Source organism: Capricornis sumatraensis, chromosome 17 (assembly GCF_032405125.1).
Source record: "Capricornis sumatraensis isolate serow.1 chromosome 17, serow.2, whole genome shotgun sequence".
Lineage (NCBI taxonomy): Eukaryota > Metazoa > Chordata > Mammalia > Artiodactyla > Bovidae > Capricornis > Capricornis sumatraensis.
This window is the reverse complement of record NC_091085.1, coordinates 36,006,759-36,030,841: the sequence shown is the minus strand read 5'-3', so window position 1 is coordinate 36,030,841 and position 24,083 is coordinate 36,006,759. Positions and strand designations below refer to the sequence as shown.

The following is a 24,083-nucleotide window of genomic DNA, read 5'->3' as shown; positions in this document are numbered from 1 at the left end:
AGCAGCTTAGACCTGGGAGTTGCATGCAGCCCAGGGCTGGCCTCGGAAGGTTCCCAGCAGAGCAATCTAGAGCCTGAGCGGTGTGGGCAGGGAGGGTACACACGCTGTGAGCAAGGGCAGGCCCAGTGTGGCTGAGGCACTGCGAGCACACGCCAGTGTTATTTGTTTGCAGTGTCCCTCCCTCCCCAGAGCGCGACTGAAAAAGTGAGCCTAAAAAAAGTGTCCACCATCGCCCCCTTTGTGTCAGGGTGGAAATCAGACACTGAAGAGATCAGCAAACAGAAGAAGCTAAAACAGAGGGAACCACCTTGGAAGTGACAGGTGCAATAGATTAAAACCCTGTCGTTAGTGCTGAGTACATAGGAAGGGGCCTATAGATCTTGAGAAATATAAGCCAGACCAAGGAACTATCTGAAAATGAACTAACCCCACAATACCCACAATAACACCAGAGAAAGTCCTAGATATATTTTCACTATTTTTACAATTATTCTTTTTTTAAAAAATTTTAAGTCCTCTATTATTCCTTTAATTTTCACTTTTATAACCTACTATTACTCTGCAAAAAAAAGACCCTATTTTTTAAAGCAAACTTCATATATATATATATATTTTATAATTTTTGTGACTTTTTTTTTCTCTTTTTCTTCTTCTTTTCTTTAATATTGTATTTTTGAAATTCCAAACTCTAGATTTTTAATCTTTGCTTTTTGGTATTTGTTATCAATTTTAAGGTAACAAATTGGGTACCTTTAAGAACCTAATCTTCAGTACCCATTTTTACTTGGGAGAGAGATTACTGGCTTGACTGCTCTCTCCCCCTTTGGACTCTTCTTTTTCTTCACCAGGTCGCCTCTGTCTCCTCCCTCCCCCTTCTCCTCCCTACCCAACTCTGTGAATCTCTTTGTGTGTTCCAGATGGTGGAGAACACTTAGGGAACTGTTTACTGGGTGGATCTGTCTCTCTCCTTTTGATACCTTCCCCCCTTTATCCTCCTGGCCACCTCTGTCTCCTTCCTCCCTCTTCTCTGTATAACTCCGTGAACATCTCTGAGCAGTCCAGACTGTGGAGCGCACACAAGGAAGTGATTACTGGCTAGCTCTCTCCTCTTTTGATTCCACCTCATCTGATTCGGGTCACCTCTAACTCCCTCCTCCTTCTTCTCTTCTCCATGTAACTCTGTGAACCTCTCTGGGTGTCCCTCACTGTGGAGAAACTTTTCATCTTTAACCTAGATGTTTTATCAACGGTGCTGTATAGAAGGAGAAGTCTTAAGAGTACTGTAAAAATAAGACTGAAAACCAGAAGCAGGAGGCTTAAGTCCAAACCCTGAGAACACCAGAGAACTCCTGACTCCAGGGAACATTAATTGACAGGAGCTCATCAAACGCCTCCATACCTACACTGAAACCAAGCACCATCGAAGAGCCAACAAGTTCCAGAGCAAGACATACCATGCAAATTCTCTAGCAACACAGGAACACAGCCCTGAGGTCCAATATACAGGCTGCCCAAAGTTACTCCAAAACCACTGACATCTCATAACTCATTACTGGACACTCCATTGCACTCCAGAGAGAAGAAATCCAGCTCCACCCACCAGAACACCGACACAAACTTCCCTAACCAAGAAACCTTGACAAGCTACCTGTACAACCCCACTCACAATGAGGAAACTCCACAAACTGCCACAATACAGAAAGGCCACCCCAAACTCAGCAATATAAATAAGATGAAGAGAAAGAGGAATACCCAGCAGGTAAAGGAACAGGATAAATGGCCACCAAACCAAACAAAGAAGAAGAGACAGGGAATCTACCTGATAAAGAATTCTGAATGATAGTGAAAATGATCCAAAATCTTGAAATCAAAATGGAATCACAGATAAATAGCCTGGAGGCAAGGATCGAGAAGATGCAAGAAACATTTAACGAGGAACTAGAAGAAATAAAAAAGAGTCAATATATAATGAATAATGCAATAAATGAGATAAAAAACCCTCTGGAGGCAACAAACAGTAGAATAACAGAGGCAGAAGATAGGATTAGTGAAGTAGAAGATAGAATGGAAGAAATAAATGAATCAGAGAGGAAAAAATAAAAAAAAATTAAAAGAAATGAGGACAGTCTCAGACACTGCCAGGACAGTGTTAAACGCCCCAACATTAGAATCATAGGAGTCCCAGAAGAAGAAGACAAAAAGAAAGACCATGAGAAAATCCTTGAGGAGATAATAGTTGAAAACTTCCCTAAAATGGGGAAGGAAATGATCACCCAAGTCCAAGAAACCCAGAGTCCCAAACAGGATTAAACCCAAGGAGAAACACCAAGTTCAGTTCAGTTCAGTTCAGTCGCTCAGTCGTTTCCGACTCTTTGGGACTCCATGAATCGCAGCACGCCAGGCCTCCCTGTTCATCACCATCTCCTGAAGTTCACTCAGACTCACGTCCATTGAGTCAGTGTTGCCATCCAGCCATCTCATCCTGTCGTCCCCTTTTCCTCCTGCCCCCAATCCCTCCTGCCCCCAATCCCTCCCAGCATCAGAGTCTTTTCCAATGAGTCAACTCTTCACGTGAGGTGGCCAAAGAACTGGAGTTACAGCTTTAGCATCATTCCCTCCAAAGAAATCCCAGGGTTGATCTCCTTCAGAATGGACTGGTTGGATCTCCCTGCAGTCCAAGGGACTCTCAAGAGTCTTCTCCAACACCACAGTTCAAAAGCATCAATTCTTCAGCGCTCAGTCTTCTTCACAGTCCAACTCTCACATCCATACATGACCACAAGAAAAACCATAGCCTTGACTAGACGGACCTTAGTCAGCAAAGTAATGTCTCTGCTTTTTAATACACTGTTTAGGTTGGTTATAACTTTTCTTCCAAGGAGTAAGCGTCTTTTAATTTCATGGCTGCAGTCACCATCTGCAGTGATTCTGGAGCCCAAAAAAATAAAGTCTGACACTGTTTCCCCATCTATTTCCCATGAAGTGATGGGACCAGATGCCATGATCTTTGTTTTCTGAGTGTTGAGCTTTAAGCCAACTTTTTCACTCTCCTCTTTCACTTTCATCAAGAGGCTTTTTAGTTCTTCTTCACTTTCTGCCATAAGGGTGGTGTCATCTGCATATCTGAGGTTATTGATATTTCTCCCAGCAATCCTGATTCCAGCTTGTGTTTCTTCCATTCCAGCGTTTCTCAGGATGTCCTCTGCATATAAGTTAAATAAGCAGGGTGACAATATACAGCCTTGACGTACTCCTTTTCCTATTTGGAACCAGTCTGTTGTTCCATGTCCAGTTCTAACTGTTGCTTCCTGACCTGCATACAGATTTCACAAGAGGCAGGTTAGGTGGTCTGGTATTCCCATCTCTTTCAGAATTTCTCACAGTTTATTGTGATCCACACAGTCAAAGGCTTTGGCATAGTCAATAAAGCAGAAATAGATGTTTTTCTGGAACTCTCTTGCTTTTGCCATGATCCAGCGGATGTTGGCAATTTGATCTCTGGTTCCTCTGCCTTTTCTAAAACCAGCTTGAACGTCAGGGAGTTCACGGTTCACACCCCAAGACACATATTAATCAAATTAACAAAGATCAAACACAAAGAACAAATTTTAAAAGCAGCAAGGGAAAAACAACAAATAACACACAAGGGGATTCCCATAAGGATAACAGCTGATCTTTCAATAGAAACTCTTCAGGCTAGGAGGGAATGGCAAGACATACTTAAAGTGATGAAAGAAAATAAACTACAGCCCATATTACTATACTCAGCAAGGATCTCATTCATATATGAAGGAGAAATCAGAAGCTTTGCAGACAAGCAAAACCTGAGAGAATTCAGCCCCACCAAACCAGCTCTCCAACAAATGGTAAAGAATATTCTCTAGACAGAAAACACAAAAAGGGTGTAAAACTCAAACCCAAAACAATAAAGTAAATGGCAATGGGATCATACTTATCAATAATTACCTTAAACATAAATGGGTTGAATGCCCCAACCAAAAGACAAAGACTGGCTGAATGGATACACAAACAAGATCCCTATATATGTTGTCTATAAGAGATCTACCTCAAAACAAGGGACACATACAGACTGAAAGTGAAGGGCTTGAGAAAGATATTCCGCACAAATAGAGACCAAAAGAAAGCAGGAGTAACAATACTCATATCAGATCAAATAGACTTTAAAACAAAGGCTGTGAAAAGAGACAAAGAAGGACACTACATAATGATCAAAGGATCAATCCAAGAAGAAGATATAACAATTATCAATATATATGCACCCAACATAGGAGCACCACAATATGTAAGGCAAATGCTAACAAGTATGAAAGAGGAAATTAACAATAACACAATAATAGTGGGAAACTTTTAATACCCCACTCACATCTATGGCTAGATCAACTAAACAGAAAATTAACAAGGAAACACAAGCTTTAAACAATACAATAGACCAATTAGACTTAATTGATATCTATAGGACATTTAACCCCAAAACAATGAATTTCACCCTTTTCTCAAGCACAGACGGAACCTTCTCCAAGATAGATCATATCCTGGGCCATAAATCTAGCCTTGGTAAATTTAAAACAATTGAAATCATTCCAAGCATCTTTTCTGGTCACAATGCAGTAAGATTAGATCTCAATTACAGGAGAAAAACTATTAAAAATTCCAAAATATGGAGGCTGAACAACACGCTGCTGAATAACCAACAAATCACAAGAGAAATCAAAATATACATTGAAACTAATGAAAATGATAATACAACAACCCAAAACCTGTGGGACACTGTAAAAGCAGTGCTAAGGGGAAGGTTCATAGCAATACAGGCATACCTCAAGAAACAAGAAAAAGGTCAAATAAATAACCTAACTCTACAACTAAAGCAACTAGAAAAGGAAGAAATGAAGAACCCCAGAGTTAGTAGAAGGAAAGAAATCTTAAAAATTAGGGTAGAAATAAATGCAAAAGAAACAAAAGAGTCCAGAGCAAAAATCAACAAAGCCAAAAGCTGGTTCTTTGAAAGGATAAATAAAATTGACAAACCATTAGCCAGACTCATCAAGAAACAAAGAGAGAAAAATGAAATCAATAAAATTAGAAATGAAAATGGAGAGATCACAACAGACAACACAGAAAAACAAAGGATCATAAGAGACTACTATCAGCAGTTATATGCAAACAAAATGGACAATGTGGAAGAAATGGACAAATTCTTAGAAAAGTACAACTTTCCAAAAATGAACCGGGAAGAAATAGAAAACCCTAACAGACCCATCACAAGCATGGAAATTGAAACTGTAATCAAATCTTACAGCAAACAAAAGCCCAGGTCCAGACGGCTTCACAGCTGAATTCTACCAAAAATTTCGAGAAGAGCTAACACCTATCCTGCTCAAACTCTTCCAGAAAATTGCAGAGGAAGGTAAACTTCCAAACTGATTCTATGAGGGCACCATCACCCTAATACCAAAACCTGACAAAGATGCCACAAAAAAAGAAAACTACAGGCCAATATCACTGATGAACATAGATGCAAAAATCCTTAACAAAATTCTAGCAATCTGAATCTAACAACACATTTAAAAGATCATACAGGTGGATTCATGTCAATGTATGGCAAAACCAATACAGTATTATAAAGTAAAATAAAGTAAAAATAAAAAGTTAAAAAAAAATTAAAGATCATACACCATACCAAGTGGGCTTTATCCCAGGGATGCAAGGATTCTTCAATATCCACAAATCAATCAATGTAATACACCACATTAACAAATTGAAAAATAAAAGCTATATGATTATCTCAATAGATGCAGAGAAAGCCTTTGACAATATTCAACATCCATGTACGATAAAAACTCTCCAGAAAGCAGGAATAGAAGGAACATACCTCAACATAATGAAAGCTATATATGACAAACCTACAGCAAACATTATCCTCAATGGTGAAAAATTGAAACCATTTCCCCTAAAGTCAGGAACAAGACAAGGGTGCTCATTTTCACCGCTACTATTCAACACAGTTCTGGAAGTTTTGGCCACAGCAATCAGAGTAGAAAAAGAAATAAAAGGAATCCAAATTGGAAAAGAAGAAGTAAAACTCTCACTGTTTGCACAGTGATCCTGACATGATCCTCTACACAGAAAACCCTAAAGACTCCACCAGAAAATTACTAGAGCTAATCAATGAATATAGTGAAGTTGCAGGGTATAAAATCAACACACAGAAATCCCTTGCATTCCTATACACTAATAATGAGAAAATAGAAAGAGAAATTAAGGAAACAATTCCATTCATCATTGCAATGGAAAGAATAAAATACTTAGATCTACCTAAAGAAACTAAAGACCTATATACAGAAAACTATAAAACACTGGTGAAAGAAATCAAACAGGACACTAATAGATGGAGAAATATACCATGTTCATGGATCGGAAGAATCAATATAGTGAAAATGAATATACTACCCAAAGCAATCTATAGATTCAATGCAATCGCTGTCAAGCTACCAACGGTATTTTTCACAGAGCTAGAACAAATAATTTCACAATTTGCATGGAGATACAAAAAACCTCGAATAGCCAAAGCAATCTTGAGAAAGAAGAATGGAACTGGAGGAATCAACCTGCCTGACTTCAGGCTCTACTACAAAGCCACAGTCATCCAGACAGTACGGTGCTGGCACAAAGACAGAAATACAGATCAATGGAACAAAACAGAAAGCCCAGAGATAAATCCACACACCTGTGGATACCTTATCTTTGACAAAGGAGGCAAGAATATACAGTGGAGAAAAGACAATCTCTTTAACAAGTGGTGCTGGGAAAACTGGTCAACCACTTGTAAGAGAATGAAACTAGAACACTTTCTAACACCATACACAAAAATAAACTCAAAATGGATTAAAGATCTAAATGTAAGACCAGAAACTATAAAATTCCTAGAGGAGAACATAGGCAAAACACTTTTCGACATAAATCACAGCAGGATCCTCTATGACCCACCTCCGAGAATATTGGAAATAAAAGCAAAAATAAACAAATGAGACCTAATTAAAATCAAAAGCTTGTGCACAACAAAGGAAACTATAAGCAAGGTGAAAAGACAGCCTTCAGAATGAGAGAAAATAACAGCAAATGAAGCAACTGACAAACAATCTCAAAAATATACAAGCAACTCATGCAGCTCAATTCCGGAAAAATAAATGACCCAACCAAAAAATGGGCCAAAGAACTAAATAGACATTTCTCCAAAAAAGACATACAGATGGCTAACAAACACATGAAAAGATGCTCAACATCACTCATTATCAGAGAAATGCAAATCAAAACCACAATGAGGTACCATTTCACGCCAGTCAGAATGGCTGCGATCCAAAAGTCTACAAGCAATAAATGCTGGAGAGGGTGTGGAGAAAAGGGAACCCTCTTACACTGTTGGTGGGAATGCAAACCAGTTCAGCCACTATGGAGAACTGTGTGGAGATTCCTTAAAAAACTGGAAATAGAACTGCCTTATGACCCAGCAATCCTACTGCTGGGCATATACACCGAGGAAATCAGAATTGAAAGAAACACGTGGACCCCAATGTTCACTGCAGCACTGTTTATAATAGCCAGGACATGGAAGCAACCTAGATGTCCATCAGCAGATGAATGGATAAGAAAGCTGTGGTACATATACATAATGGAGTATTACTCAGCCGTTAAAAAGAATCCATTTGAATCAGTTCTAATGAGGTGGATGAAACCAGAGCCGATTATACAGAATGAAGTAAGCCAGAAAGAAAAACACCAATACAGTATACTAACACATATATATGGAATTTAGAAAGATGGTAACGATAACCCTGTATGCGAGACAGCAAGGGAGACACAGATGTATAGAACAGTCTTTTTGACTCTGTGGGAGAGGGAGAGGGTGGGATGATTTGGGACAATGGCATTGAAACATGTATAATACCATATATGAAACAAACCGCCAGTCCAGGTTTGATGCATGATACTGGATGCTTGTGGCTGGTGCACTGGGATGACCCAGAGGGATGGTATGGGGAGGGAGGTGGGAGGGGGGTTCAGGATGGGGAACACATGTATACCTGTGGCGGATTCATGTTGATGTATGGCAAAACCAATACAATACTGTAAAGTAATTAACCTCCAATTAAAATAAATAAATTTATATTTAAAAAAAACAACAAAAAAAGAAAAAAAAAAGAAAATTATAAGACAGTAATGAAAGAAAGCAAAGACAACATAAAGAAATGGAGAGATAATCCATGTTCCTGGGTAGAAGAATCAAAATTGTGAAAATGACTATACTACCTAACGCAATCTACAGATTCAGTGCAATCCCTAGCAAATTAGCAATGGCATTTTTCACAGAATTAGAAGAAAAAATATCACAATTCATATAGAACACAAAAGACCCCAAAAAGCCAAAGAAGTCTTGTGAAAGAAGAATGGAGCTGGAGAAATCATCCTTCCTGACTTCAGATTATAGTACAAAACTACAGTCATCAAGACACTATGGTACTGGCACAAAAACAGAAATACAGACCAATGGAACAAGATAGAGAACCTAGAGATAAAGCCACACACCTATGGGTACCTTGTTTTTGACAAAAGAGGCAAGAATACACAATGGGGCAAGGACAGGCTCTTTAATAAATGGTGCTGTGAAAAGTGGACAGCTACATGTAATAGAATGAAATTAGAACACTTCCTAACACCATACACAAAGATAAACTCAAAATGGATTAAAGACCTAAATGTGAGACCAGAAACTATAAAACTCTTAGAGGAAAACATAGGCAGAGCACTTGATGACATAAATCAAAGCAAGATTCTCTATGACTCACCTCATAGAGTAATGGAAATAAAAACAAAAGTAAACAAGTGGGACCTGATTAAACTTAAAAGCTTTTGCAGAGCAAAGGAATCTATAAGCAAGGTGAAAAGACAGCCCTCATAATGGGAGAAAATAGCAGCAAGTGAAACAACTGACAAAGGATTAATTTCCAAAATACACAAGCAGCTCATACAACTCAATACCAGAAAGGCAAACAACCCAGTCAAAAAGTGGAAAAAAGACCTAAACAGACATTTCTCCAGAGAAGACATACAGATGGCTAATAAACACATGAAAAGATGCTCAAAATCGCTCATTATTAGAGAAAAGCAAATCAAAACCACAATGAGCTATCACCTCACACTGGTCAGAATGGCCATCATGAAAAAGTCTACAAACAAGAAATCTGGAGAGGGTATGGAGAAAAGGGGACGCTCTTGTGCTGTTGGTGGGAATGTAAATTGATACAGCCACTACAGAAGACAGTATGCTGCTGCTGCTGCTAAGTCACTTCAGTCGTGTTCAACTCTGTGCAACCCCATAAGACGGCAGCCGACCAGGCTCCCCTGTCCCTGGGATTCTCCAGGCAAGAACACTGGAGTGGGTTGCCATTTCCTTCTCCAATGCATGAAAGTGAAAAGTGAAAGTGAAGTTGCCCAGTCATGTCTGACTCCTAGTGACCACATGGACTGCAGCCTACCAGGCTCCTCCGTCCATGGGATTTTCCAGGCTAGAGTTACTAGAGTGGGTTGCCATTGCCTTCTCCGAGAAGACAGTATGGAGATTCCTTAAAAAATTAGGAATAAAACCACCATATGACTCAGGAATCCCACTCCTAGGCATATTATACCCTGAGGAAAACAAAATTGAAAAAGACACATGTATCCCATTGTACACTGCAGCACTATTTACAACAGCTAGAACATGGAAGCAACCTAGATGTCCATTGACAGATGAATTGATAAAGAAGTTTTGGTACATATACACAATGGAATATTACTCAGCCATATAAAGGAACACATTTGAGTCAGTTCTCATGAGGTGGATGAACCTAGAACCTATTATACAGAGTGAAGTGAGTCAGAAGGAGAAAGATAAATATCATATTCTAATGTACATATATAGAATGTAGAAAAATGGTACTGAAGAATTTATTTACAGGGCAGCAATGGAGAAACAGACATAAAGAATAGATTTATGGACATGGGGAGAGGGGAGGAGAGGGGGAGATGTATGGAAAGAGTAAAGTGGAAATTTGTATTTACCATATGTAAAATAGATAGCCAATGGGAATTTGTTGTATGGCTAAGGAGACTCAAACGGGGCTCTGTATCAACCTAGACAGGTGGGGTGGGGAGGGAGATGGGAGAGGTTCAAAAGGGAGGGGATGTATGTATACCTATGACTGATTCATTGTGTGGGTTGACAGAAAACAACAAAATTCTGTAAAGCAATTATCCTTCAATAAAAAAATATATTAAAAAGAAAAAAAAAAAAGAATAAATTTTAGGGTCTTCTCTGGTGGCCCAGGGATAAAGAATCTGCTTGGCAATGCAGGAGACACAGGTTTGATCCCTCGTCTGTGAAGATCCCACATCCTAAGGAGCAAGTAAGCCCATGCTCCACAACTATTGAGCCTATGATCTAGAGCCTGGGAGCCGCAAATATTGAGCCTGTGTGATGCAACTATTGAAGCCCTCATGCCCTAGAGTCCCTGCTCTACAACAAAAAAACCACCACACTGAGAAGCCTATAACTAGGGAGTAGCCCCTGCTTACCCCAACTAGAGAAAAAGCCCACTCAGCAACAAAGATGGAACACAGCCAAATAAAGAAATAAAATTAACAAATTTAAAAAAATAAAACAAAAATGTCTTAGTTTTAGTTAGTAATATGATAAATATCCCACATACACACACAAAATGCTTTTCGGAGTCCTGAATGGTTTTCAAGTATACTGAAGAGGGGTTCTTAAACCAAGAAGGTTGAGAAACTAAGCCATCATATAAAAAGCATTATTCTCTTTTTAGAGAAGTGGAAACTAAGGTTCAGGCCATTTGCCTGGAGTCACTCAGCAAGCTGCTGACAGAATCAAGAAGAAATCTTCATCTCTTTGTCTCTAAAGCCTAAGCTTTTAAATTCCAGGTCAGAGCTATTCCTCTCTCAGTTTTAATTGGTAGGTAAGATGGTGTAGTGAAAAGATATGCATTTTTGGAACATAATGAGTATACATTTCAAATAAATAATACATTTATAAGGTCTAAAGAAACTTTCTGAGACATAATAAACATTCAGAGATACACAAATCATAAATTTGTACAGTGAGTGCACTCATGTGACCAGCAACCAGTTCAAGACAGAGAATGTTATTACCAGTACCTTTAAGCCAGTTGCCCCTTTCTTCTTGATACTACAATCCTCCAAAATTAACCATTATCCTGACTTCTAAAACCTTTTATTAGTTTAAAATCTGTAGACAAAAGTAGAATATGGAGCCAGAATTCAGGCTGGATTTCTAATTCCTGGCGGAATGACCTTCTAAATTCATTTTATTTTTTTAAGACAGTTTTATTTTCAATGGAATAGTCATAAAAATGCCTCATATCTCAAAACTGCATTTTTTCAAATGTGTCTGATGGTAAAAATCATCTGGAATACTAGGTAGAAAGCCCAGATTCTCCTAGACCAGTGGTTCTGAAAGGACTAGCAGGGATACCTTAGAACCTGTAAGAAACATAAGTTACTGACTCATATCCTAGACTTCTTGAATCAGAAACTTGGGGAAGAGGATAACAATCTTTATTTTAATAAGCCCCCAGGTGATTATAAAAAACACTAAAATTTGAGAACCACTGTACTAATATATAACCAATAATTTGGCAAAAAGAAACACAACTGAAATGATTCCATATTTTAGATTAAAAAAATATTTCCAATTTTTCACAAGCAAAACATTACTACAATGAATATATTTATTCATATATTTTTATGTATAACAATTTCTTAGGACAGGTTCCTAAAATCTATGTAATGTCACCATCAAATTAATTGGTCAAAGGATATAAGCATTTCTAGGCGTTTACTGCCAAGCTGCCCTCCAGAAAGATTTTTATAAATCACACTATTATGAGAAAACAAAATATTTCAAACTAAAAATATTTAGTTAGGGACTTGATATTGTAATAAAGGACAGAAATGGTAGCGACCTAACAGAAGCAGAAGATATTAAGAAGTGGCAAGAAAACACAGAAGAACTGTACAAAAAAGATCTTCACAACCCAGATAATCATGATGGTGTGATCACTCACCTACAGCCAGATATCCTGGAATGTGAAGTCAAGTGGGCCTTAGGAAGCATCACTACGAACAAATCTATGGATGGAGATGATGGAATTCAGTTGAGCTATTTCAAATCCTGAAAGATGATGCTGTGAAAGTGTTGCACTCAATATGCCAGCAAATTTAGAAAACTCAGCAGTGGCCACAGGACTGGAAAAGGTCAGTTTTCATTGCAATCCCAAAGAAAGGCAATGCCAAAGAATGCTCAAACTACTGCACAACTGCACTCATCTCACACGCTAGTAAAGTAACGCTCAAAATTCTCCAAGCCAGGCTTCAGCAATACGTGAACCGTGAACTTCCAGATGTTCAACCTGGTTTTAGAAAAGGCAGAGGAACCAGAGATCAAATCGCCAACATCCGCTGGATCATCGAAAAAGCAAGAGAGTTCTGGAAAAACATCTATTCCTGCTTTATTGACTATGCCAAAGCCTGTGTGGATCACAATAAACTGTGGAAAATTCTGAAAGAGATGGGAATATCAGACCACCTGATCTGCTTCTTGAGAAACCTGTATGCAGGTCAGGAAGCAACAGTTAGAACTGGACATGGAACAACAGACTGGTTCCAATATACGTCAAGGCTGTATATTGTCACCCTGCTTATTTAACTTATATGCAGAGTACATCATGAGAAACGGTGGGCTGGAGGAAGTACAAGCTGGAATCAAGATTCCCGGGAGAAATATCAATAACCTCAGATATGCAGATGACACCACCCTTATGACACAAAGTGAAGAACTAAAGAGCCTCTTGATAAAAGTGAAAGAGCAGAGTAAAAAAGTTGGCTTAAAGCTCAACATCCAGAAAACTAAGATCATGGCATCTGGTCCCATCACTTCATGGCAGATAGATGGGGCAACAGTGGAAACAGTGGCTGACTTTATTTTTGGGGGCTCCAAAATCACTGCAGATGGTGATTGCAGCCAGGAAATTAAAAGATGCTTACTCCTTGGAAGGAAAGTTATGACCAACCTAGACAGCATGCTAAAAAGCAGAGACATTACTTTGCCAACAAAGGTCCATCTAGTCAAGGCTATGGTTTTTCCAGTGGTCATGTATGGATGTGAGAGCTGGACTATAAAGAAAGCTGAGTGCTGAAGAATTGATGCTTTTGAACTGTGGTGCTGAAGACTCTTGCGAGTCCCTTCTACTGCAAGGATATCCAACCAGTCCATCCTAAAGATCAGTCCTGGGTATTCATTGGAATGACTGATGTTGAAGGTGAAACTCCAATACTTTGGACACCTGATGTGAAGAGCTGACTCATTTAAAAAGACCTTGATGCTGGGAAAGACTGAGGATAGGAGAAGGGGATGACAGTGGATGAGATGGTTGGATGGCATCACCGACTCGATGGACATGGGTTTGGGTGGACTCTGGGTGTTGGTGATGGACAGGGAGGCCTGGTGTGCTGTGGTTCATGGGGTTGCAAAGAGTCAGACACGACTAAGCGACTGAACTGAACTTGATATTGTACCGGTGTTACTGGCTCCCAAAACAATTATACTTGAGATACACACAATTTTTTATATCTAATTTTAATTCTTCATCTTGCTTCTTAGCAATAATAATAATAAAGATGATTAAAATAATAGGTAACTTTTTTCACACATGTGCTAGGCATTCCACTATGTGCTTTATGAGAATTTAAAACTAATTATATTAAGAACTCCAGAAAAGGAGAATTACTATAATCTCTGTTTATAAATGAAGAAGGTGAAGCACAAAAAGATTTCCTAAGATCACAGAGTGAGAAAGTAGAATGGGACCAAACTCAAGAAGTTTGACCAGATTTTTCTTCAAAAGCTCGTGTGTTTCACAAAAGGAGATGCCAATATTCTCCACTGCATGATCAATGCTAATTACAGTGTCTCATATATAGTAGACACCTAATAAATATTTGTGAAATCAAGATATTTGAATCTTATTATTTAGACTTAGTGCTTTAATAAAGCATAATATAATAAAGAATTCTCTCTCAATTTTCTACTATAAATTTCATTGTATTTAGTTTTCAATTTATTCAGTTTGGATTCACCTAGTCTTCATGCATGACACAAAGGTCTTTCAATCTAGTGATGCATACCAAAACAACTGCACATAGAACTTAGTAATATACATAAACATGAATGTATAAATAATAAGCAGAATTAACATTTAACATTATTATTTTATGGATTCATTAACATTTTATAAAACTGCTTGAACTGTCACTCAGTTAAAATTTCACATTTATATACAAAGTACATTGCAGATATTGCGGCAAAATTTTCTTTCACAAACTTTTTCAACTTTGACTGCTCAATCCTGGACCTCACCAAACTTACTATGAAATAATAACCCAAAATGTAGCAAAAAGGAAGGACCATCTTCAGAGAAATAATATGGGACCAAGCAAGGTGTAGATGGAGAAAGGCAAAGATGGGAAGATAGGAGGGAAAAGGGGTGAGGAATGAGAACAAATGTGACTGAAAAAAAAAAAAAATTGAGTGTTAGAAATTATAGCAACAAAAGTACCACAGAGAGATGCTTTTTAGAAGTAGAATTCTCTTTTTTTATTGTTTTGTTTTTTGAAACTACAAATCTTATCTAGTTCTGCAGTCTGCTTTTTTTTTAATAAATTAAATTTTTAAGTATTTATTGAGGTGTGGCTGACAATCACTGCCTATATTTAAGGTGTACAAATGAGAGTTCTTTTACATATGTCTGTCACAGCATTTTTTAAGAGTAGTAAGAAATGCATATTCTGCTACAGCTTTCAAAAGGTATTTAATGTCTGGTTAGAAAGCATTTTAAAGTCTAAATTAATTTTCATTTATTTATTTATATGTGAACATTAATGGGCTTCCCAGGTGGCAGTAGTGGTAACGTTGCCATTGCAGGAGACATAAGAGACATGAGTTCAATCCCTGGGTGGGGAAGATTCCCTGAAGGAGGGCATGGCAACTCAGTCTAGTATTCTTGCTTGGAGAGTCCCATGGACAGGGGAGCCTGGTGGACTACAGTCTGTAGGCTTGCAAGAGACAGAAAGGACTGAAGTGATTTAGCATGCATGCATGCATGCACATTAATAAATTCTTCCTGAAATACTAGGCTAAAACAGAGCAAAGAATATGCTTTCCTTATTATTTTTTCCCCTCTATTACTTTTCAAATCCCTTCCCTTTATATGTTAAAAAGAATTCAGTGCTACATAATGCTCCTTAAAAAGGTATATATAGCCTATCTAACTAATAAATGATATCACTTTTGAAAGCCAAGAATTCCAAAACCAAATTTCCAAGGAATAAAAGACAATTCAACTTTTTACAGATAACTATAAAATCAAAATTTTAATAATGAATTTCTAATCCCCACTTATAAAATGAAGAAACTGAGGAACACAGGAAGGTATAAAAATGGGATTCAAATCCATAGAAGATAGGAGATACCTGGCATACAAAATTGTAAATTAAAATAACATTCTCTTACATATAACCAAAAAAATTACAATGCTAAAAACAGGATATAAATAATATAGCTTCCCAAATATTTCGATAACCATACAGGAAGAAAAAAGGAGGAAAAGCATAATTCTAAAAGAAGTGTAAATTTAGAAAAATATAATTCCATAAACTTTGAAAACTGAAGAAAATGGTTATCAGAAGAAAACACGGGCAAAAATGTAAGTTTAGGCAAGTGGATAATTGATTCTTTTCTTCAAAAATTTTCTTTTGCATTAAAATATTTCACAACACAAAAAATCATGCCAAAAGAATTAGGATTCAATTAAAATATGTACATGGCAACTGTAACATACAGCAAGAGTACATATTACAAGTTTTGTTACCTGTTAACTATTTTGCAAACTGTAGGAAATCATCATGCTAACGATTTTGATATTCTATTATCATTCATAAATAATGACTGATCACAGATTTTTAGAAATTCTCTGTTTATTCAGGATAATAAATATATCACTCACCTGACTGGCCAGTTTTAGCTGTTCTTGAAGATTCCTGACTGTTTCGTCATCTGTATATATCTCATTTCCTATCTCTGTGCCAAAGGGAAGGGCCTCCAATTGCTTTGCAACAACAGCATCTTTTAATTCATTGTGCAACCTTTGGAAAAAACAGTGAACACAACAATAATATAATTTTAGTAACAGTAGTTATTGTTTCAGGGTCAACTAAATCAACATTTGGGTCAAAAATCACTATTTACACAAAAATCATTTCTAACTCATCCTCTAAATGTAGAAGTATTTAAAAATCATTAAATAATGAGTCACAAGAAAAAAGCTTCTGCACAACAAAGGAAAATGTAAGCAAGGTGAAAAGACAGCCTTCAGAATGGGAGAAAATAATAGCAAATGAAGCAACTGACAAACAACTAATCTCAAAAATACACAAGCAATGCATGCAGCTCAATTCCAGAAAAATAAATGACCCAACCAAAAAATGGGCCAAAGAACTAAATAGACATTTCTCCAAAAAAGACATACAGATGGCTAACAAACACATGAAAAGATGCTCATACAGATGGCTAACAAACACATGAAAAGATGCTCAACATCACTCATTATCAGAGAAATGCAAATCAAAACCACAATGAGGTACCATTTCACGCCAGTCAGAATGGCTGCGATCCAAAAGTCTACACACAATAAATGCTGGAGAGGGTGTGGAGAAAAGGGAACCCTATCACACCGTTGGTGGGAATGCAAACCAGTTCAGCCACTATGGAGCACAGTGTGGAGATTCCTTAAAAAACTGGAAATAGAACTGCCTTATGACCCAGCAATCCCACTGCTGGGCATACACACTGAGGAAACCAGAATTGAAAGAGACACGAGTACCTCAATGTTCATCGCAGCACGGTTTATAATAGCCAGGACATGGAAGCAACCTAGATGTCCATCAGCAGACGAATGGATAAGAAAGCTGTGGTACATATACACAAAGGAGTATTACTCAGCCATTAAAAAGAATACATTTGAATCAGTTCTAATGAGGTGGATGAAACTGGAGCCGATTATACAGAATGAAGCCAGAAAGAAAAACACCAATACAGTATACTAACACATATATATGGAATTTAGAAAGATGGTAACGATAACCCTGTATGTGAGACAGCAAAAGAGATGCAGATGTACAGAACAGACTTTTAGACTCTGTGGGAGAGGGAGAGGGCGGGATGACTTGGGAGAATGACACTAAAACATGTATAATATCATGTAAGAAACGAATCAACAGTCTATGTTTGATGCAGGATTCAGGATGCTTGTGGCTGGTGCACTGGGATAACCCAGAGGGATGGTATGGGGAGGGATGTGGGAGGACGGTTCAGGCGTGGGAACTTATGTACACCCATGGCGGATTCATGTTGATGTATGGCAAAACCAATACAGTATTGTAAAGTAAAAATAAATAAATAAATAAAAATAATAATAATAAAATAAAATTTAAAAAAATACATCAAAATTTTGAATTATTTAAATTGATCAATTCAAAGATACACAATTCAGTTTGTCCTAGGAAAATTTTAATTTTTCAAACAGATAAAATTCTTACATTATACCTTATTCATTGATAAACAAGTCATTCAGAAAAAAATTAAAAATAATAATTTCACTAGTTAATGAAATGGAAAGGGGATTATAGAATTATGTGTTAATTTCTTCACTGTGTTTCACAAAACTCATTTGATTTCTGACTAGTTCTAGTTTATACAGAATAAAATTCTTGATGGTTATGAAATCAAGACTAGAGGCTGTACTAGTCTGCATTCCCACCAACAGTGTTAAGAGGGTTCCCTTTTCTCCACACCCTCTCCAGCATTTATTGCTTGTAGACTTTTGGATTGCAGCCATTCTGACTGGCGTGAAATGGTACCTCAGTGTGGTCTTGATTTGCATTTCTCTGATAATGAGTGATGTTGAGTATCTTTTCATGTGTTTGTTAGCCATCTGTATGTCTTCTTTGGAGAAATGTCTAAATTCAAATATTTTGGTAATTTAAAATTATCAAAAAATTAGGTGTATAGTATAGACACAGAAGGGAAAATGGTTTTTAACATCAGAAAAACTTGAAAATTTTGAATTTGTATATTTATAACCAGAAAACATCATTTATATTAAACATATCTCAAGGTAAAAATTTCTCAAGGGAATTGCATCCATCTCTATGGAATAATCTGGGAATAAGCAGTGGCTCAGACGGTAAAGTGTCTGTCTACAATGCGGGAGACCTGAGTTCGATCCCTGGGTCAGGAAGATTCCCTGGAGAAGGAAATGGCAACCCACTCCAGTACTCTTACCTGGAAAATCCCATGGACAGAGGAGCTTGGTGCCGGCTCCTGTCCATGGGGTCACAAAGAGTCGGGCATGACTGAGCGACTTCACTTTCACTATAGAATAATCTAAACAGAATTACCTACTAATACTACAATCTCCACTGAAACTAGAAAAATACAATCTGAAATTTAAAAACATGTTTATTGAAAACAAAGTTCATCAGATACAATAAAACTCACAAGGCAATAATCTGTTACCAGTAGGGTGAAGGCAGGGGGGAGATGCAGTATAGGGGTAGTGGATTAAGAGGTACAATTTATTAGATACAAAATAAGCTAAGAAAACATCTTGTACAACACAGGGAATATAGCCCATATTTTATATTAACTATAAAGGACATATGGGGCTTCCCTGGTGGCTCAACAGTAAAGAAGCCACCTGCAGTGAAGGAGATGTAGGTTCAATGCCTGGGTCAGGAAGATCCCCTGGAGAAGGAAATGGCAACCTACTCCAATATTTTTTGTCTAGAAATCTCATGGACAGAGGATCCTAGCAGGCTTACAGTCCATGGGGTTACACAAGAATCAGACATGATTTAGCAACTGAACAACAAATAAATGAAGTATAGGTGGTTCAGCAGTAAAGAATACACCTGCCAGGCAGGAGACATGGGTTCAACCCCTGGTTCAGGAAGAGCCCCTGGAGAAGGAAATGGCAACCCACTCCAGTATTCTTGCCTGGAAAATCCTATGGACAGAGGAGCCTGGTGGGCTAAAGTCCATGGGTTCACAAAACAGTCGGTTACAACTTAGTGACTAGACAATAAATGAAGTATAAACATTGAGAATCATCATATTGTTCATCTGTAACACATAATATTGTACAGCAACTATAATTCAATATTAAAAATCAAAACCTTTATTGGTTAAGAGCAAATCTGTTGTTGTTCAGTTGCTACGTTGTATCTGATTCTTTGTGACTGCATGGACTGCAGCAAGCCAGGCTTTCCATTCTTCACTATCTCCCAGTTTGCTCAAATTCATGCCCATTGAGTTGGGGATACTATCTAACCATCTCATCCTGTGACATCCGCTTCTCCTTTTACCTTCAATCTTTCCCAGGATAAGGATCTTTTCCAATGAGTTGGCTCTTCACATAAAGTGGCAAAAGTATTGGAGCTTCAGCATCAGTCCTTCCAATGAACATTTAGGTTTAGAGTTGATTTCCTTTGGACTGACTGGTTTGATTTCCTTGCAGTATATCCAAACTTCCTGAATCAGAAGCCAGGATCTGTCACTTTGTTTGCTATGTGACCTTGAACATGTTACTTAACCTCTTTTGGTCTCAGTTTCTTTATCCTAGTTGCCCCCTCCCTGTCTGGGAGACTACAAGATCAGCAAGTGGGTCCTAACAGGTTCCTTTCCAGTTACTGCTTCTGTTCTGGGACTCAGAGCAAGTGAGATTCTGTGTGTGCTCTTTAGGAGCGGAGTTTCTGTTTCCTCTGGCTCTCCAATATTCAGATCCCACTGGCTTTCAAAGCCACAAGTTTTGAGGGCTTAGCTTCCTGGTGCAGGACCCTGAGCTCAGGAGTCTAATGTGTGGCTTGGACCCTTTGCTCTTTAGGGAGAACTTCTGTGACTGTGATTATCCTCCAGTTTGTGGATCACCTACCTGAGGCTGTGCCTACACTATGTCTCTGCCCTCTCCTACCCTTTTTTTCCCTTAATCTTTCGGCCACTCTGTGCAGCATGCGGGATCTTAGTTCCCTGACCAGAGATGGAATACACGCCCCTTGCAGCGGAAGCCTGCCATCTTAACCACTGGATTGCCAGGGAAGTTCTACCCATCTTGTTTTGGTTTCTTCCTTGTATCTTTAGTTGTAAAAATATTTTCTGCTGAATTCAAGTGATTCTCATTGACAGCTGCTCTTCAAACAGTTGTAATTTTGCTGTGGTTAGAGAAGCTGAGTTCAGGGTTTTCCTATTCTGTCAACTTGGACACACCTTGTCCTTGCAAGGACATTTTCAGAGTTCTGCACTGATATGGAAAGCAAGGACTACCGATATGTAGTTTTATTTTTTTAATTTTGTTTTAGTATCTGAAGTATTTGGAGAAAGGGTTTTAATCTCACAGTATGCAATCCTGCTGTCTCTTGCCCAAATGCCCTAATTCTCCAAATGTCTTACAATTTGGGGTTTCAGTACTTGCACCCAAGCACTCCATGCTGGACTCTTGTTGACTGTGAGGGCTACTCCATTTCTTCTAAGGGACTCTTGCCTTCAGTAGTAGATATGGTGGTCATCAGAATTAAATTTGCCATTCCAGTCCATTTCAGTTTACCGATTCCTAAATGTGGATGTTCACTCTTGCCATCTCCTGTTTGACCACTTCCAATTTGCCTTGATTCACGAACCTAACATTCCAGGTTCCTATGCAGTATTGTTCCCTACAGCATCAGACTCTACTTCCATCACCACTCATACCCACAACTGGGTGCTGTTTTCGCTTTGGCTCTGTCTCTTCCTTCTTTCTGGAGTTATTTCTCCACTCTTCTCCAGTAGCATACTGGGCACCTACCGATCTGGGGAGTTCATCTTTCATGTAATATCTTTTTGCCTTTTCATACAGCTCGTGAGTTCTCAAGGCCAAGAGTACTGAAGAGGTTTGCCATTTCCTTCTCCAGAAGACCACATTCTGTCAGACCTCTCCACCATGACCCATGTCAACTGCATGGTTCAAATACTCTTTTTTGAGTTTTTCTTTCAATTACTGAGGAACAATCTGTTTATATTTCCTTCCAGCTGGTGGAGTTGTCTGTTTTGCCATTCAATGCTATCACTGAATTTTTCTAAACTTAAAAAAAAAAAAAAAAAAACAGAAAATTGGAAATTTTCTATCCTGAGGCTTTGTTATTGGGTTCTTGCAAATTTTAAACTGTCATATCTTTTAACATTATGAAATATCGCTATTTATAATGTTCTCTTACATTAAGGTCTACTATTAATATGCCTGATTTTACCTGTTTTCTTTCAGTTTACACTTGCATGGTTTATTTATTCTCCATTCTCTTATTTGCAACCATTCAATATTCTTGTATTTTAGAAATCTGTCTGATAAGAAGTATGTAAGTGTCCTTTTTAATTCCTCTCATAAATCACTGTCTTTTAACTGTAGCATGTAGTACACTGAAATCTTATGTAATTAGTAATGTATCTGAGCTTACATCTATTTCAGTATTTGCTTTCTATTTGCCCTGTCCGTTATTGATTGTTCTCTTCTTTCATGCTTTTAGATTATTTTTTTTATTACTCTGTTTTTCTACTCTATTATCTGGGTTGGCAGTTACATGATCTTTTGCTTTACTTTTGAAGATTATAACATGCATCACTGAATAATAAAACTCTAAAATAAATTAGCATTATATCTCTTTTGGGCAATGCTAGAACCTGAGAATATTTTAACTCCAAATACCCTTTTCCTAAATTTATCTTATTGCTATCATGTTTTGGCTTGGTAAGTGAGTGCCTCATGAGCCGATAGAAAATCAAAACGCTGCCATTTCGAAGTGTCTTCTCTTACTCTATGAAACAACAATGAATCATTTCTCAATCAGATTGTGACATGTGTCCAAAAGTGGATTTTATATGACAACCAGCCATGTGCAGCTCAGTGGCTGGACCAAGAAGAAGCTAGATAGCACTTTCCAAAGTCAAACTTGCATCAAAAAAAATGGGTCACGGCCACTCTTTGGTGGTCTGCTGCCCATCTGATTCATTACAGCTTTCTGAATCTCAGTGAAACCATCACATCTAAGAAGTATGCTCAGCAAAATCAATGAGATGTACGAGAACAGCCACGCCTGAAGTTGGTGTTAATCAACAGAAAAGGCCCAATTCTTCTGCACAACCAATGCTTCAGAAGTTGAACGAACTGGGTTACAAAGTTTTGCTTCATCTGCCATATTTCACCTCACCTCTCACCAACCGACTATCACTTCTTTAAGCATCTTGACAACTTTTTGCAGGGAAAGTGCTTCCACAAGGCAGAAAATGCTTTTGAAGAGTTTGTTGAATCCAGAGACATGGATTTTTATGATACAGGAATAAACAAACTTACTTCTCATTAGCAAAAATGTGTTGATTGTAATGATTCCTATTTTGATTAATAAAGATGTGTTTGAACCTAGTTATGATGATTCAAAATTCACAGTCTGAAACCACAATTACTTTTGCACCAACCTAATATTTAATTCTCTATAGATATTTTAGAGACATTATTATCACTTTGGAATAGCTGATAGTCATTGGGCTTTTCACACAGTTACCCTTTCCTGTAATTCTAAGCTTTCATCTGGGATTATTAATTTTCTTCAGGTAGATTATCTGTTTAGAATTGTCTTCAATTTTCCTGAAGATAGTGTTCTCAATTTCTTTTCATCTGACCTTTCTTCTGAAGGATAGTTCACTGGGTAAAAAAACTGTATATTAACAGCTTTTCTTTCAGTACTTTAAAAATATTCCACTGTCAATCTCTTTAACAAGTGGTGCTGGGAAAACTGGTCAACCACCTGTAAAAGAATGAAACTAGAATACTTTCTAACACCATACAAAGATAAACTCAAAATGGATTAAAGATCTAAATGTCAGACCAGAAACTATAAAACTCTTAGAGGAAAACATAGGCAGAACACTCTGACATAAACCGCAGCAAGATCGTCTGTAAGCCACCTTCCAGAGTAATGGAAATAAAAATAAAAATAAAAATAAACAAATGGGATCTAAGACCTAATTAAACTTAAAAGCTTTTGCACAACAAAGTGCGACCCCATGGGCTGTAGCCTACCAGGCTCCTCTGTCCATGGGATTTTCCAGGCAACAGTCCTGGAGTGGATTGCCATTTCCTTCTCCAGGGGATCTTCCCAACCCAGGGATCAAACCTGGGTCTCCTACATTGTAGACAAACGCTTTACCGTCTGAGCCACCAGGGAAGTCCAAAGGAAACTATAAGCAAGATGAAAAGGCAGCCTTCAGAATGGGAGAAAATAAGAGCAAACAAAGCAACTGACAAAGAATTAATTGCCAAAATATACAAGCAGCTCATACAGCTCAATACCAGAAAAATAAATGACCAAATCAAAAATGGGCCAAAGAACTAAATAGACATTTCTCCAGAGATGACATACAGATGGCTAACAAACACATGAAAAGATGCTCAACATCACTCATTATCAGAGAATTGCAAATCAAGACCACAATGAGGTACCATCTCACACCGGTCAGAATGGCTGCGATCCAAAAGTCTACAAACAATAAATGCTGGAGAGGGTGTAGAGAAAAGGGAACCCTCTTACACTGTTGGTGGGAATGCAAACTAGTATAGCCACTATCGAGAACAGTGTGGAGATTCCTTAAAAAACTAGAAACAGAACTGCCATATGACCCCAGCAATCCTACTGCTGGGCACACACTGAAGAAACCAGAATTGAAAGAGATGCATGTACCCCAATGTTCACTGCAGCACTGTTTACTAGCTAGGACATGGGGGGAACCTAGATGTCCATCAGCAGACAAATGGATAAGGAAGCTGTAGTACATATACACAATGGAATATTACTTA

General features: G+C 38.0%; 1 protein-coding gene across 1 annotated transcript in view; it reads right to left on the bottom strand.

Moving 5' to 3' along the window:
• Positions 1-24,083, bottom strand: part of SCLT1 (sodium channel and clathrin linker 1) — a 257,901-nt gene that overhangs the window by 169,688 nt on the left and 64,130 nt on the right. Inside the window, exon 6 of the mRNA XM_068989603.1 lies at positions 16,155-16,293. Coding sequence (XP_068845704.1) covers positions 16,155-16,293 — 139 coding nt within the window. The remainder of the gene's footprint in view (positions 1-16,154; positions 16,294-24,083) is intronic.